Genomic DNA, 13,572 nt, shown 5'->3' on the forward strand with positions numbered 1-13,572 from the left:
GGCGACCTTCACAACAAACGCAACAAGTGTACGTATAGCTTGGTTGGTTAAATTTAAACAACTAGCATCAAGTGTACGTATAGCATCAAGTATAAGGTGTTTGACAACACGGCCGCAAAACAGCCAGCCTAATCCGAGCCATCAAACAGCCGGTGATAAATGAGGATAGCCTTGAGAAAGCTAGATGAATTTGAAGAAATGGCGTTTATGTAACACTCCTAAAGCCGATTGCGGTACGACGCTAACAAACAAGTCCTCGTAACCATGAAAGAAGCCGGCATGCTCCACATGTAACCTCAAGCTAAGTGATTCTTGAATCTCGAAGTATCATGGGCAAACAGCAGAATATCAAACGGCACTCCAAGAACAAGCGACTCTAAATGCCGAGTCGAATGAGTTCGTGTGTATGTACAAAGTAGGCAGCTAGGCGGCTGTATGTATGTAGGGGAAGCACTGTACCACCGGCTGTTAAGCCATCAAGAGAAGCTAACAAACCCCCCTTTCTCTCATACAAGCAGCAGCATCATACCATCAATAACCATTATGGTGATTAATACAAGCGACAAGCGTATGATTGAGTGTATACCGTTCACACTTAGTGTATGAAGACCATCTAGATATGGCGATGGGCGAGTAAACTCACCTTGTGGGAGCAGCCAGATGCCGGCACTCTTTAATGAACAGCGGCTAATATATAATTGGCAAGAACGCTATGAGGACAGCCGACACATCATGGAAAAATAAACCGGCCTTATCACCAATTGTATCACTTGCCTAGCTTACCAACTAAATTGCTGAGAGTCGATGGCGTTCAGCCCAGCCCCAGCCAGGCGCATGTGTTAAGTACACCGACTCACCTAAAACAGTCGGCACTTGGTTGAAAAGGCATGAGCTCAAACTCAAACTCAAGTAAAATGCAAGTAAAATGTTGAACTCAAACTCTCGGTTGCCGGCTGCGCACCTTGGTTATTAATGGTGTCCGAAACCGTTTAACACCAAAAAGTTCCTTGTTTGAGAATGTGCAAGACGATATCTCAATGTCGAACTTCAAGCTAGCTCTAATAAAGCAGCATATGCGAGAACGAGAGAATGTTATGCATGGCTGGATACGCAAGATGGGTATGGACGCCTGAATTTGAGAAGTCGTTTGTAAATTTTCAGAATAGGCGGCCCTCGTTGCCAGTCCACCATTGAGGCGCCCGCACAAGCCAAGCCGGCCTTAGGCTACAGCCGGCATTAGTGGTTGAGCACAGAGATGCACCTAGCTAGTCAAGCCTTTGGCTGTTTAACTACACCTAGTGTCCTCGCTAAACTAATGAAAGCAGGCGTCAAAATACAAGGCTCCCAACTGCCTCAATACAGCCAGCTTTATGACACCTATGCTTGAACAACCGGCTCCTAGGCATCGTTCCTCAAAGCCAGCAGGCGGCAGCCGGCCCCAACCCAGCCACTAAGCACCCGGCCTGCCAGCTCTAAACAGCCGGCTGTTACACGAAAGAAATTATCATCAAGAAAATTATCATGGATACGAGTACAACTAGCATCATTATGCTAAGCCCAACATCATCATGATCATGCATCGTGATTTTGAAGCTGAGAAGATTGGATGTCTTGCCAAATGAAAGCAAGCGGCATGCCGAATGTCTGGTGGTATAATTATCATGGTTTCGTAGCCTTGGTTTAGGCGACCTCAATCATTATTATGATAAAAAAAAAAAGTATAAGATGCCCTAAAAAATGTTGCCTAAGGTTATTAAACCAGGCAGCATAGGCGGCACTCTATTGAAGACCGTCTTTCTTCGTGGATTACCTCCACTTGTTTGCATGACAGTCTATCAGGCAAGAAAAGCGGCATGAATACTAGCCGACCCCCTATACAATGAAGTCTCGTAGCTATGAAAGCAGCCGACTCTCATTAATAACACCATCCATCCTTTATGGAAGGGAAATAGGTGATCCATCTGCTCTAACACTTGAAATGATTTCAATACTTGATACTGATTCAGAGGGGCATGCCACCTGTACCTTTACAGTCGGCTACTCTCCATTGAGTATTTCACTCTTTATCTTCAAAGGGGCATGCCGCCTGTACCTTTATGGGCGGCTACTCTCCATTGGTTATTTTACTCCACCAGAGGGGCATGCCGTCTAGACATACAGTCGGCCACTCTCCATAGAAGAGGGACGGCTGTTTCCAAAACAGACAACCACCCCCTTATACTTAGCTAAAAAAGATTAGGGACAGGCCGACCATGTGCCTAAACAAGCGGCTGCCCTCTTCTTACTTAGCACCTACGTTCGCCAAGAACTAACCAAGGCCACAGGCCCGATGATCAGCCCAGGCGCCAGGCCGACTGATCCTCCCTTAAAATTAAACTAATACGACCTGTCCCAACATAATAGCAGGCGTCCGGCGGCATCCCTCCGGATGAAATTCGTCGCAGAGAGCAACTCCCTTTTGGGTGGAACATTGCTCTATAAACTAAGTACACGACACCTAGATGACTGTCCCCAAGGACAACCACGTAGCCGTTTTTGAGACAAGGATAACTCTATCACTAACCAAACCAGTGGTAGCAGTTGACATCTGAGACGGATGACCCCCTGTATTACTTGGGATAAATGCAGGGGGTACCTCTTGAGTTAATAGCCAACAAACATTGGCGAATCAAAAGGTTCAGCCGGCCTCCGCCGCCTGGTACCTTTACTACTCAAGCAGGAGTGACGGCGACTGAGTAACACCAAAGTCAACTCATAGGCACTCCCTCAAACTTGGTATGGAACCTAAAAGGTTTGAGTAGACCGCCTGTTTTTTGGCAAACAGGGGCACTCAAACCCCTATTCCTACTAGGTAACCACTCCTTGGGTTAATAGCCAACAAACATTGGCGAATCAAGGGGATCAGCCGGCCTCCGCCGCCTGGTACCTCTACTACTCAAGCTAGAGTGTGACGGAGACTGAGTAACTCCCATGTTAACTCATAGTCACTCTCTCAAACTTAGTATGGAGCCTAAAAGGTATGAGTCGCCCGCCTGTTTTTAGCAAACAGGGGCTCTCAACCACTACTCCTGCTAGGTTAACAACCTTTGAGTTAATAGCCAAGAAAAACTTGGCGAATCAAGGGGACTATCCGGCCCCCGCCGCCTGGCTTCCCTACTACTTAAACAAAAGAGGCCAACGGCCGAATAATGCTAAATGCTTACCCTTGTGCAATAGTTGACAGTCCACCTGATCAGGGGCTATCTGCATAGTGGGGCAAAGAATCGGCATCTGTCTAGTTCGGCGGCAATCATTATTATGATTGATTAACCTTGAGAATGTCATACCGCCCAAGGTATCAAAATTTTCTAAGTTAATCAAGTCCATCTCCCATTAGAACTAGACAAGATGCCGACCTAGCAAAGCTTCGAGGGTCTAACTTTCGAAAGGAGCAATCCCTCCTGGAAAGAGAAATTACTCCTTCCGAGGGGAAAATGTTTAGGGTAAAAATTACCCATGACAAATGGACCAATCCGGACTTGCCACGTGTCCACCACGTGGGCCAATCAGCGTCCGCCACTTGTCACCCTAAGAGATCCAACATGGACTAATCAGGCCACGCCACGTGGCCACCCATATGCCAAATAGGCAAAATGGCCACCAAGGCCCAAAGTCCGAGAGAAGCCCAATTTGCCCTGGTTAACCTAAACCTAGGATTGGCACGCTTTTCAAGACTATAAATACTTAATTAATCCTCATTAAAGGGGATTCAACAATTGATGACTCTCACCTGGAGAAGTCTAAACACATTGATCACTCCACCCCTAGAGGAACCAGATCTCCCACCTTTACTTTCCGCATTTATTACTCCTCAAACAAGTACTAACTTGACCGTTGGAGGCGGAGCTCCCACCACAAGGAGTCTCCGTTGTTTTGCAGGTACAGGCGCAAGGATACCAGTCCCGGAATTGTAACTCTCCCGCAGGACATCAGAAAACCCCGAAACGTCTATAATAACACTTTTATTACTTTTTGTAACACTTTTTGGATGTTACTGGAGGTTAGTTTTGTACTAGTGTGTTTACTATCCTATCTAAAAGTCTTATCACTTGAAAGTTGGCGTTCCCTTAAGTAGCCCGTTTAAGTAGTAGGATTAGATTCTATTATCGATCTAAAGCTAACTAATACAACGATGAATTCATTGCCAGATGATATTTGTTCCTTAAAATTTATTGAAAAGCTTCAGATGAGTGGTTGTAGTCTTTTTTAAAAACTACTAAAACAATTGGGAAAAATATCAAATCTTACCATGCTCACAGTTACGTCCTTGCAGGCGCCGATTTAACACAGTTGCCACAATCCATAGGAGAGTTGGCTAGTCTTAGATGGTTAAACTTGAATAATTGCCATAAGCTATGCAGCCTACCCGAGCCTATCATAGCATTATTGTCGTCCATGTGCATACTTATGATGGAGGAAACTGCTGTGACATGTTTGCCTAAAAGCTTTGGGTTGCTTGGTGACTTAAGGGTATTGAAAATGAAAAGTTGCCCATTAACTAGGTTTAGTGAAGCTTTTAAATTTGGAAGAATTTGATGCCCAGACTTGTGGTATTTGTGGTCAAATGCTCAAATCTATAATAACTAACATATACAAAAGTCCCAAGCACCAAATTTACTGTTCACTTAACAATAGTGACGTACCGATTCTGCCCTTAGCCCCCTAAACTGGATCTCCAAAATTAGCAGGGTTAGTTTTGTCTTTTGATTTCTTCTTGCGTGGCATGCCTGAGCCTGCTTTGCTGTTTGCTTTTCCTCAGTTCACTCCCTGCCATTGGTTTACTCTTCTTCTCCATGGCTATTTTGAGTGTTCTCTCTCTATACTTTCCTTCTTTCTCTACCATCCCATTCTCCCTCTCCTTAGTCGTTCCTCTTCCTTTAGTGATACTAAAGCCTACCTCACTATACAATATACACTCATTCTTCTGGCTCCTCCATTTACCCGAAGATAATGCAGCAACAGTAGCAGTAGCAGCACCAATAATAGAGAAATGCGAGTATCCACCGCAAACCACCCGAGAAGGGCGTACTTGTCGACGTACACATCGCCGTAAAAACAGTGAAAATGACGGAAAACAAACTATCGGACGGTAGAGAAGATTGGAGGGAAGGACGGTAAATTTTCTTCATATTTCGAAATTTCTGGTTTTCGGGATTTTAATTGGGGGTTTGGGGTTTGATTTGGGGGTTTGGCCGTTTGAGGTTTGATTTAGGGATTTTAAATTCGAAATCATCTGAGCTTTTTTCCTTCATCACTTTGCTAATTGTTTGTCAATTGTCATGCAACAACAGGTTTCTTTCATCTCCATTGAAGTGGCTTCTGATTTCTATCTATCTTCCATTGAAACAACTTTCTGAGGTATAGATGTTTTCTTTGTGTAATAGTCGAATTTCAATTTCACAGTCTAGGGTTTTTCAAAATATTTTCGATTTTAATTGATTGTATATGAAGATTGATTTTTTTTTTTTTTTCAATATAGTTTTGTTAATGGAGCATAGAACAATTTTTTTCGTTCTTTATTGATTGTAATTATTTTCGGTTTTTTGGGTTGAATTTGCGACTTTTACTGTAAAATTGTGGTTTACTCGTCGGTAATTTTGGGGATTTTCATTGATTAATGTACAATTTTACAAAATTAATTATTCGGTTCTTAGGTTGAATTTATTTGTCAAAATGGCCAGGGCTGCTTGTTTTCACTTCAGAGTTTTCTCCGATCCTCCATTGAAGGAACTTCTGAGCTTTCCCCTCCATTGAAGCAGCTTGCGAGGTTATTTGTTTTTCAATTATCGAATTTTGCATTTCAAAAGCTAGGGTTTGTCGTTAATTAATTGAGTCATTATAAATTAATGTTGGTACTGAATTTCGAATTCGGGTCGGATTTCCAATTCATCGCGTTTTTCAGACTGCTTCTAAGGTTGTTTCTGCTTTATGCTCTGGTGGGTCTGATGCTTCTCCCTCCTTTGACCCTTCTAAAGTTAAGGTATATTTTTTTTGATGATATTTTTGACTTTGTTGTTGTTGTTGTTGTTGTTGTTGTTTGGGTGATTAAATTGGTGAATTGAATTACCCTTATAAAGTTAAGGTAAATTTTTTTGTATGATCCTTTTTGACATTTGTTGTTGTTTGGGTGATTAAATTGGTGAATTGAATTACCCTTTTAAAGTTAAGGTATGATGATCTTTTTGACTTTTGTTATTGTTTGGGTAATTTAATCGAACGTTTTTCCAATTTGAGCTCTAAACGTAAACTAATGACAAAAATGGTTGCGTGGCAAAACTATTTACCAAACTAAGCTTCCAGGGTAAATCGCTGTCTCGGACAGCGTTTTACCCCTGGTTTTTTTTTTTAAAAAAAATTCAACTACAACTATTTTATATGTTCAACATAAAGCGCTGTCTCAGACAGCGCTTTGTGCTTGAACATAAAACGCTGTCTCAGACAGCGCTTTATGCTTGAACATAAAGCGCTGTCTCAGACAGCGCTTTTCTGCTGGAAACAGCAACCAGCATCCAGGCAGAAAACAAGCTTCAGCAAACAGCTTGCATGCTGCAGTCCTCCAACAGCCACCACAACAGCCAGCTCCACAGCCCTACCCCACCACCGTCGACCACCAACTCCGCCACTCCCCACCACGTACCACCACCATATTCTGGGAGTTCCGTCAACTTTAAGCACTGCAGAAAACTCGAAACAGCCCAACAACAGTCCAACCACCAAATTAACTTCAAAGCACACACGGAGTCATTCAAAAAAGATTTATTATATTAATTTCATAAGTGTTATGTACATCATTACACAAAATAACAGGGAATACAACAGATAATACTAGCCCGACTCATTTATTCAGAGTGTCGGCCCTCCGTCTGACACGTCGCCGCCTGTAATGAGTGACGGTGGTGAATGGGTCTCGGGGCGGTGGGGGAGTCAGCTGACTGGACGAGGGGTCCTCCTGGGTACCAGAGGGCGCAGTACTGTGGATGTTGTAATCCTCTGCGTGTCTGGGTGACGTAGGATCACATCCACCGCTGCTCTGGCCGAGATCGAACTGTGAGTTGCCATCATGACCGTCCCGCCGGTGGGCGAGATGAGCGTGACCATATCTCCGTAAGGTAGCGACGCCCATATCTCGCACCTGCTCGACCTGGGCTCTAGTGGGTCCGCACTCAAGGGAGACTGATAGCGCATCAACCATCGCCACCATATCCGCCGCCTGCAGTAATCATCGATCAGTCAGATCTATGGCATACAAATATGGAAATTGTTGAAAAGGAGTAGAAAAATAATAACTCACATATCCGCTAATGATGTCATATGCTGGATGGTAATGTGTGGATGGTGGTGCGTAGCTGGGGTTGATGAAGCGTCGTGTGATACGCCTGTACCACACCATGTACGGATCGTCGGGATCCATAGCCCCCTGCATTAGATCACCTCCAACGATGAACTCCAACCGTTGCTCCCATAGCTGAAGGAAACGCCAATGCTCCAGCGCCCAGCTGGTCTCCCCCTTTCCCCGACGATCAATGCCGTGAAGCTGTACACTAGTGTCACACCCCTGTGGGATAGTCTGGCGTAGTCCAAACTGCCTCATGACTCGGTCGGGCAGGTGACTCTCCACAACCTCGAAACAGATCAGGTGACTCTAGCACGCCACTCCGCCTGATGGTCTAGCAGATGTGGAGGCATGGCATCTACCAAGTCAGGTACATACGGGTCCCATGTCACCTGTAAATACACATCAACAGTAATATTATGAATATGTTAGTTCGCAACAAGTACAATGTTAAAACAAAAAAGCTAAAACTGTATTTTAAATTGTTACCTGGTCCTCGGTGAGTCGGTCTAGGGCATAAAACGCTGTCTCGGACAGCGTTTTACCCATTGAATTTTTTTAAAAAAAAACCCAAGGATAAAACGCTGTCCGAGACAGCGTTTTATGCCCTACTGAATTTAAAAAAATACAGAAGGTAAAACGCTGTCTGGGACAGCGTTTACCAGTTGAATTTTTTTTTAAAAAAAAACCAGGGGTAAAACGCTGTCCGAGACAGCGTTTTATGCCCTGTTTTTTTTTTTAAATGAAACGCTGTCCGGGACAGCGTTTCATGGCCATATATCAGCATGTTCACTTCAGCAGAATGCGCAAGAACTCAACCTCAACCTCAACGCTTTCCCTCCTCCCTCTCACACTAAACCACGACCGTACTCAAACACCCGCATTGCCGCCGCCGCCCACCCTTGCGCCACCGCTGCTGCCGCCACCTTGCTGCTGCCCTCCTCCCTCTCACACTCACTCACTCAATTTCGTGGTTAGCCCTAAACTGAATTTAGTGTAATTGCATAGTTATTGTGGTTAATTATTGTGAATTGTATGTAATTGCTCTTACTTGTTGTTAATTCATGTCAATTGCATGTAATTGTTGCTAATTATTAATGAAAATGTGGTACATTGTTGATAATTATTGATGGTGATGTGGTACATTGTTATTGAAATTGTTCATGACATTGGTGAAGTTGATGATGGTGAAAATGTTGAAGTTGTTAATGGTTGAAATTGGTGAGAAGAGATGAAATTGTTGAAATTATTGAAATAGTTTAGGTTGAAATTGTTGAAATAATTCAAATTGTTCATGAAATTGTTGAAATTGGTGAAGTTGTTGAAAGTGAAGTTGTTATAGGTGAGAAGAGTCTTATTTCAGTGTTGATAATTTACCTCGCTCTAGATTTCGATAATCCTAAAATGTGTTTTGGTTATGTAGAATATGGCGTCACAAAATGTAGTTTTGTTATGCCGGTGGGGAGGAGAAATTCTGTTTGATGGACCCCGGGTCGAGTATAGTGGGGGAAATATGGAACCACTAACACTAGAACCGAACATGACTATGAATGATTTGATGAATGAGGTTCATAGTAGTATTGGTTCAGACCCGATGACCGTTGACGTACACATTAAAATGAGGTTTGAGACCGGCAATGGGGTTCAAGTGTTACCGGTTTCTACGAATAAGCATGTGACAGAAAATTTTGATTTAATAACATTTGGAACATTTTGATTTAATAACATTTGGAACATTTGATCGTTAACATTTTGGTTAATTGCTAATGCGTTAACTCTGTTGGGATTTGTTAAATTGCATGTGAACAGATACGATGGACGGTGAAGATCGTACGCCTGGACCCGTTGACCCTTCTGTGCTTACACTACAGGGCACACACCGCAGCGTTGCCGTATGGGATCAGACGGTAATATTGCATTTGTTTGTTCATGGACTACAACTTGTTGAGTTTATATGGTATATGATCTTAATTTCTTTCTAACAGGTTGATCCGGCAAAGCAGCTCGTTTGCAGGCATTACACCACCAGGTTCATGGTGGGGTGGGGAATCGATCCTCGCGTTTTGGCGTACGTCGAGTTTGTCGGTTTAGGTGGTTTTCACCGTATGGCGTATAGGGAGATCGATCGAGCGCTTGTCACTGCGCTCGCGGAGAGGTGGAGACAGGAGACGCACTCCTTCCACCTACCTGTTGGTGAGACGACCGTTACGTTACGGGACGTGGCGATTCTTACGCGCCTTCCAGTACATGGGTCTGCGGTGACAGGACATGCGTTAGTCGATCCCGTCGGTTTGGTTGGTCGGGTACTTGGTGTCCAGCCAGGTCCCGCCGATATTAGGGGATCCGGGTTGAGGACCGGCTGGGTCCGTGAGACTTTCCGTGAGCTACCACCAGGGGCTGATGACGCCCAGGTTCAGAGATACGCCCGGGCGTACTTGTTCTTCCTCATCTCGGGCGTGTTGTTCGGGAATAAGAGCGGGAGCCATCTCCAGCTCATTTACGTGCAGCTGTTGGACCACGACTGGGATCATATCCGAGGCTACAGCTGGGGTAGCGCCTGTCTGGCGACGTTGTATCGCCAGCTGTGCAGAGCATCCCACGTAGGTGCTAACGAGATTGGAGGTCCCCTGATTGTCCTCCAGGTACCTCACTTATTTCTGTACCAAAAAAACTATTTCACCACGCACTTACATATTTCATACTGAAGCTAGTTTTGTGTCTCTGTGTGCCAGTTCTGGGCTTGGGAGCATATCCATGTAGGCAGACCAGGCAGACCTGCGATACACCGTCGGGGGGAGCAGGACCAGGACGACCAGTACCAGGCGTACGATGCTCCCCCGCTCCCTACACCGGATGAGGCATATGGTTGCAGGTTCGATACAACTTTCATTGAGTTAGGCTTTATTTAATGCGCGGGGTTGTTAACTGAAACATTGTTCGATATTAGGTGGGTGGTACCCAGGCTGACACATGCTCATGCGGCGAGGGGTCTTCCGTATTACCGAGACGCCCTAGACCGACTCACCGAGGACCAGGTAACAATTTAAAATACAGTTTTAGCTTTTTTGTTTTAACATTGTACTTGTTGCGAACTAACATATTCATAATATTACTGTTGATGTGTATTTACAGGTGACATGGGACCCGTATGTACCTGACTTGGTAGATGCCATGCCTCCACATCTGCTAGACCATCAGGCGGAGTGGCGTGCTAGAGTCACCTGATCTGTTTCGAGGTTGTGGAGAGTCACCTGCCCGACCGAGTCATGAGGCAGTTTGGACTACGCCAGACTATCCCACAGGGGTGTGACACTAGTGTACAGCTTCACGGCATTGATCGTCGGGGAAAGGGGGAGACCAGCTGGGCGCTGGAGCATTGGCGTTTCCTTCAGCTATGGGAGCAACGGTTGGAGTTCATCGTTGGAGGTGATCTAATGCAGGGGGCTATGGATCCCGACGATCCGTACATGGTGTGGTACAGGCGTATCACACGACGCTTCATCAACCCCAGCTACGCACCACCATCCACACATTACCATCCAGCATATGACATCATTAGCGGATATGTGAGTTATTATTTTTCTACTCCTTTTCAACAATTTCCATATTTGTATGCCATAGATCTGACTGATCGATGATTACTGCAGGCGGCGGATATGGTGGCGATGGTTGATGCGCTATCAGTCTCCCTTGAGTGCGGACCCACTAGAGCCCAGGTCGAGCAGGTGCGAGATATGGGCGTCGCTACCTTACGGAGATATGGTCACGCTCATCTCGCCCACCGGCGGGACGGTCATGATGGCAACTCACAGTTCGATCTCGGCCAGAGCAGCGGTGGATGTGATCCTACGTCACCCAGACACGCAGAGGATTACAACATCCACAGTACTGCGCCCTCTGGTACCCAGGAGGACCCCTCGTCCAGTCAGCTGACTCCCCCACCGCCCCGAGACCCATTCACCACCGTCACTCATTACAGGCGGCGACGTGTCAGACGGAGGGCCGACACTCAGGAGGCAGGACCTTTACCCCGAATAAATGAGTCGGGCTAGTATTATCTGTTGTATTCCCTGTTATTTTGTGTAATGATGTACATAACACTTATGAAATTAATATAATAAATCTTTTTTGAATGACTCCGTGTGTGCTTTGAAGTTAATTTGGTGGTTGGACTGTTGTTGGGCTGTTTCGAGTTTTCTGCAGTGCTTAAAGTTGACGGAACTCCCAGAATATGGTGGTGGTACGTGGTGGGGAGTGGCGGAGTTGGTGGTCGACGGTGGTGGGGTAGGGCTGTGGAGCTGGCTGTTGTGGTGGCTGTTGGAGGACTGCAGCATGCAAGCTGTTTGCTGAAGCTTGTTTTCTGCCTGGATGCTGGTTGCTGTTTCCAGCAGAAAAGCGCTGTCTGAGACAGCGCTTTATGTTCAAGCATAAAGCGCTGTCTGAGACAGCGTTTTATGTTCAAGCACAAAGCGCTGTCTGAGACAGCGCTTTATGTTGAACATATAAAATAGTTGTAGTTGAATTTTTTTTTAAAAAAAAAACCAGGGGTAAAACGCTGTCCGAGACAGCGATTTACCCTGGAAGCTTAGTTTGGTAAATAGTTTTGCCACGCAACCATTTTTGTCATTAGTTTACGTTTAGAGCTCAAATTGGAAAAACGTTCAATTTAATCGGTGAATTGAATTGTGGGTATTATTAAATTTTGATTTTGGTTTTATCTTTTAATGGGTATAATTAAGTGATGGGTATGATTGACTATCTTGAAAAGGAAAAAAAAAATATCATTTTTTTTATGGGTGTTAGACTGTTAATCAATGTTTAATTTAGCTGAAATATGTAATTGAATAATGATTACAAATGACTTTTGTATTAATTTTATTGGATGATCATCATTATAAATTTAAATGATTTCTGATACTGATGTCAATTCATGAGAAAGTTGATGAGTGATGAATTGTTTGACTATAATGCAATTTAGATTAAAGTGTTGGTTTAATGTGTCTGCTGTCTTTGAGTTGTTACAGAAGATTCGATTTTGGAAATATTGGATGTGAAGATCATTGTGAAATATTCAGACATGAGGGTCAATTTTTCAGATTGGAGAAGTGTATTCAAAGATGCTAATTTGGTGTTATGGGAATTGGGTTTACTGATTCCAAGAGGAAGGATAGTCGTGAGCTCGTGACTGCATGAGAGTGTGATATTGAGGGAAAGTTAGAAGAATTTTTAAAATGGGACAGAGAAAGAGTGGGTGGAGGTGTAGTGATAGACTGTAAGACTTGTAAATGTGGATAATGTACTTGTAAAGTTGTAATCATCTGGCCTATGATTGGATACCAGTAAAGCAAAATGGATTGACATAGTTTCAAAAGGCCATGCCATAGATGTAAATGATATATCCTTGGAAATCAGGAAGTTTTTTCTTTTCTTTTCTTTTTTTGGTCCTGGATATTGTAGGTTGCTGCTATCGGTAGAAGAAAATGGAAAGACTGGGAAGTAGGGTGTTGGATGTATATTGGACGAATATTTTGAAAGTTTATCTACTGTACGATGTTAATTGTCAGCAAAAAAGTATTGATTAGGACAGTATCTGCCTCAAAATGATGTGATTTTTAGTATTGCCTTATTGAGAGAGAATTTAGAGAAATTCTTTGATTTTATTTTCAATAGAACTTGCTTTATTCTGTCAACTTTGTTATTTTTTAGAAATTGCTGAAAATCATTACCAGAGCATATTATTGAGAAAGACTAAGCAGATTATTCGTTAATTGGTGAACTAAATAGTCGGAAAGGATGAAGGCCTCCATACAAAGTGAAATTACCACTCTATTCTCCCTCTCTTAGTTCATGTTCCTGGATATAGTAGGGCAGACTCATGTTCCTGCATTTTTTGATTGGCACTCCTAACAAAACGTCAAAATTTAATTATGGAAAATAAGGGTATGGTGTAGTTACTTTATATCTGGTGGGGGCTTTGGTCCTAGTCTGTTTACCTCTGCTTGCGGCATTGATTAGTTTTAGAGTTGGGTATATACAGGTGTAAACCAAAGAGGTTATTGTGTCAATTTTGATCATCTCATAAGTCAGTAACATTTCCATTCTCCCTCTCTCTTTGTTTCCTCTCACCTTCACTGAACCTCATTATCATCTTATTTATAAAAATCCCTAAAATATGCCTCTTTACCTTCACCTGCATTAGC

At 43.7% G+C, this 13,572-nt stretch overlaps 3 protein-coding genes across 3 annotated transcripts; 2 read left to right on the forward strand and 1 right to left on the reverse strand.

Moving 5' to 3' along the window:
* Positions 1–4,808: 4,808 nt before the first annotated feature.
* LOC110711839 lies at positions 4,809–6,369 on the forward strand. The gene is made up of 4 exons (XM_021890273.1): positions 4,809–5,153; positions 5,331–5,397; positions 5,694–5,806; positions 5,942–6,369. The coding sequence occupies exons 1-4, from the start codon at positions 5,104–5,106 to the stop codon at positions 6,099–6,101; spliced, it is 390 nt and encodes a 129-aa protein (XP_021745965.1). The 5' UTR covers positions 4,809–5,103; the 3' UTR covers positions 6,102–6,369.
* A 505-nt stretch (positions 6,370–6,874) lies between these two features.
* Positions 6,875–7,888, reverse strand: LOC110711935 (serine/threonine-protein phosphatase 7 long form homolog). Its single transcript, XM_021890372.1, has 3 exons — positions 7,862–7,888; positions 7,331–7,764; positions 6,875–7,249 (listed from the first exon to the last, which is right to left on the reverse strand). Exons 2-3 carry the CDS (start codon positions 7,628–7,630, stop codon positions 6,875–6,877), a joined length of 675 nt encoding a protein of 224 aa, XP_021746064.1. The 5' UTR covers positions 7,631–7,764; positions 7,862–7,888.
* A 183-nt stretch (positions 7,889–8,071) lies between these two features.
* On the forward strand, positions 8,072–11,830 carry LOC110711838 (serine/threonine-protein phosphatase 7 long form homolog). The gene is made up of 7 exons (XM_021890272.1): positions 8,072–8,345; positions 9,182–9,279; positions 9,358–10,014; positions 10,105–10,244; positions 10,320–10,407; positions 10,505–10,938; positions 11,020–11,830. Exons 2-6 carry the CDS (start codon positions 9,187–9,189, stop codon positions 10,595–10,597), a joined length of 1,071 nt encoding a protein of 356 aa, XP_021745964.1. The 5' UTR covers positions 8,072–8,345; positions 9,182–9,186; the 3' UTR covers positions 10,598–10,938; positions 11,020–11,830.
* Positions 11,831–13,572: the final 1,742 nt, after the last annotated feature.

The sequence above is a fragment of the Chenopodium quinoa genome, unplaced genomic scaffold, assembly GCF_001683475.1.
Source record: "Chenopodium quinoa cultivar QQ74 unplaced genomic scaffold, ASM168347v1, whole genome shotgun sequence".
Lineage (NCBI taxonomy): Eukaryota > Viridiplantae > Streptophyta > Magnoliopsida > Caryophyllales > Amaranthaceae > Chenopodium > Chenopodium quinoa.

What these genes read in the sequence shown, in the direction of transcription:
- LOC110711839 (XM_021890273.1), top strand. Translation starts at nt 5,104, where the DNA reads ATGACGGAAAACAAACTATCGGACGGTAGAGAAGATTGGAGGGAAGGA. An exon ending in GAAGATTGGAGGGAAGGACG is followed by an intron (nt 5,154 to 5,330) that starts GTAAATTTTCTT and finishes ATGCAACAACAG; the next exon opens with GTTTCTTTCATCTCCATTGA. An exon ending in CCATTGAAGCAGCTTGCGAG is followed by an intron (nt 5,807 to 5,941) that starts GTTATTTGTTTT and finishes CGCGTTTTTCAG; the next exon opens with ACTGCTTCTAAGGTTGTTTC.
- LOC110711935 (XM_021890372.1), bottom strand. Translation starts at nt 7,630, where the DNA reads ATGAGGCAGTTTGGACTACGCCAGACTATCCCACAGGGGTGTGACACT. An exon ending in ATGACATCATTAGCGGATAT is followed by an intron (nt 7,250 to 7,330) that starts GTGAGTTATTAT and finishes TGATTACTGCAG; the next exon opens with GCGGCGGATATGGTGGCGAT.
- LOC110711838 (XM_021890272.1), top strand. Translation starts at nt 9,187, where the DNA reads ATGGACGGTGAAGATCGTACGCCTGGACCCGTTGACCCTTCTGTGCTT. An exon ending in TTGCCGTATGGGATCAGACG is followed by an intron (nt 9,280 to 9,357) that starts GTAATATTGCAT and finishes TCTTTCTAACAG; the next exon opens with GTTGATCCGGCAAAGCAGCT. An exon ending in GTCCCCTGATTGTCCTCCAG is followed by an intron (nt 10,015 to 10,104) that starts GTACCTCACTTA and finishes TCTGTGTGCCAG; the next exon opens with TTCTGGGCTTGGGAGCATAT.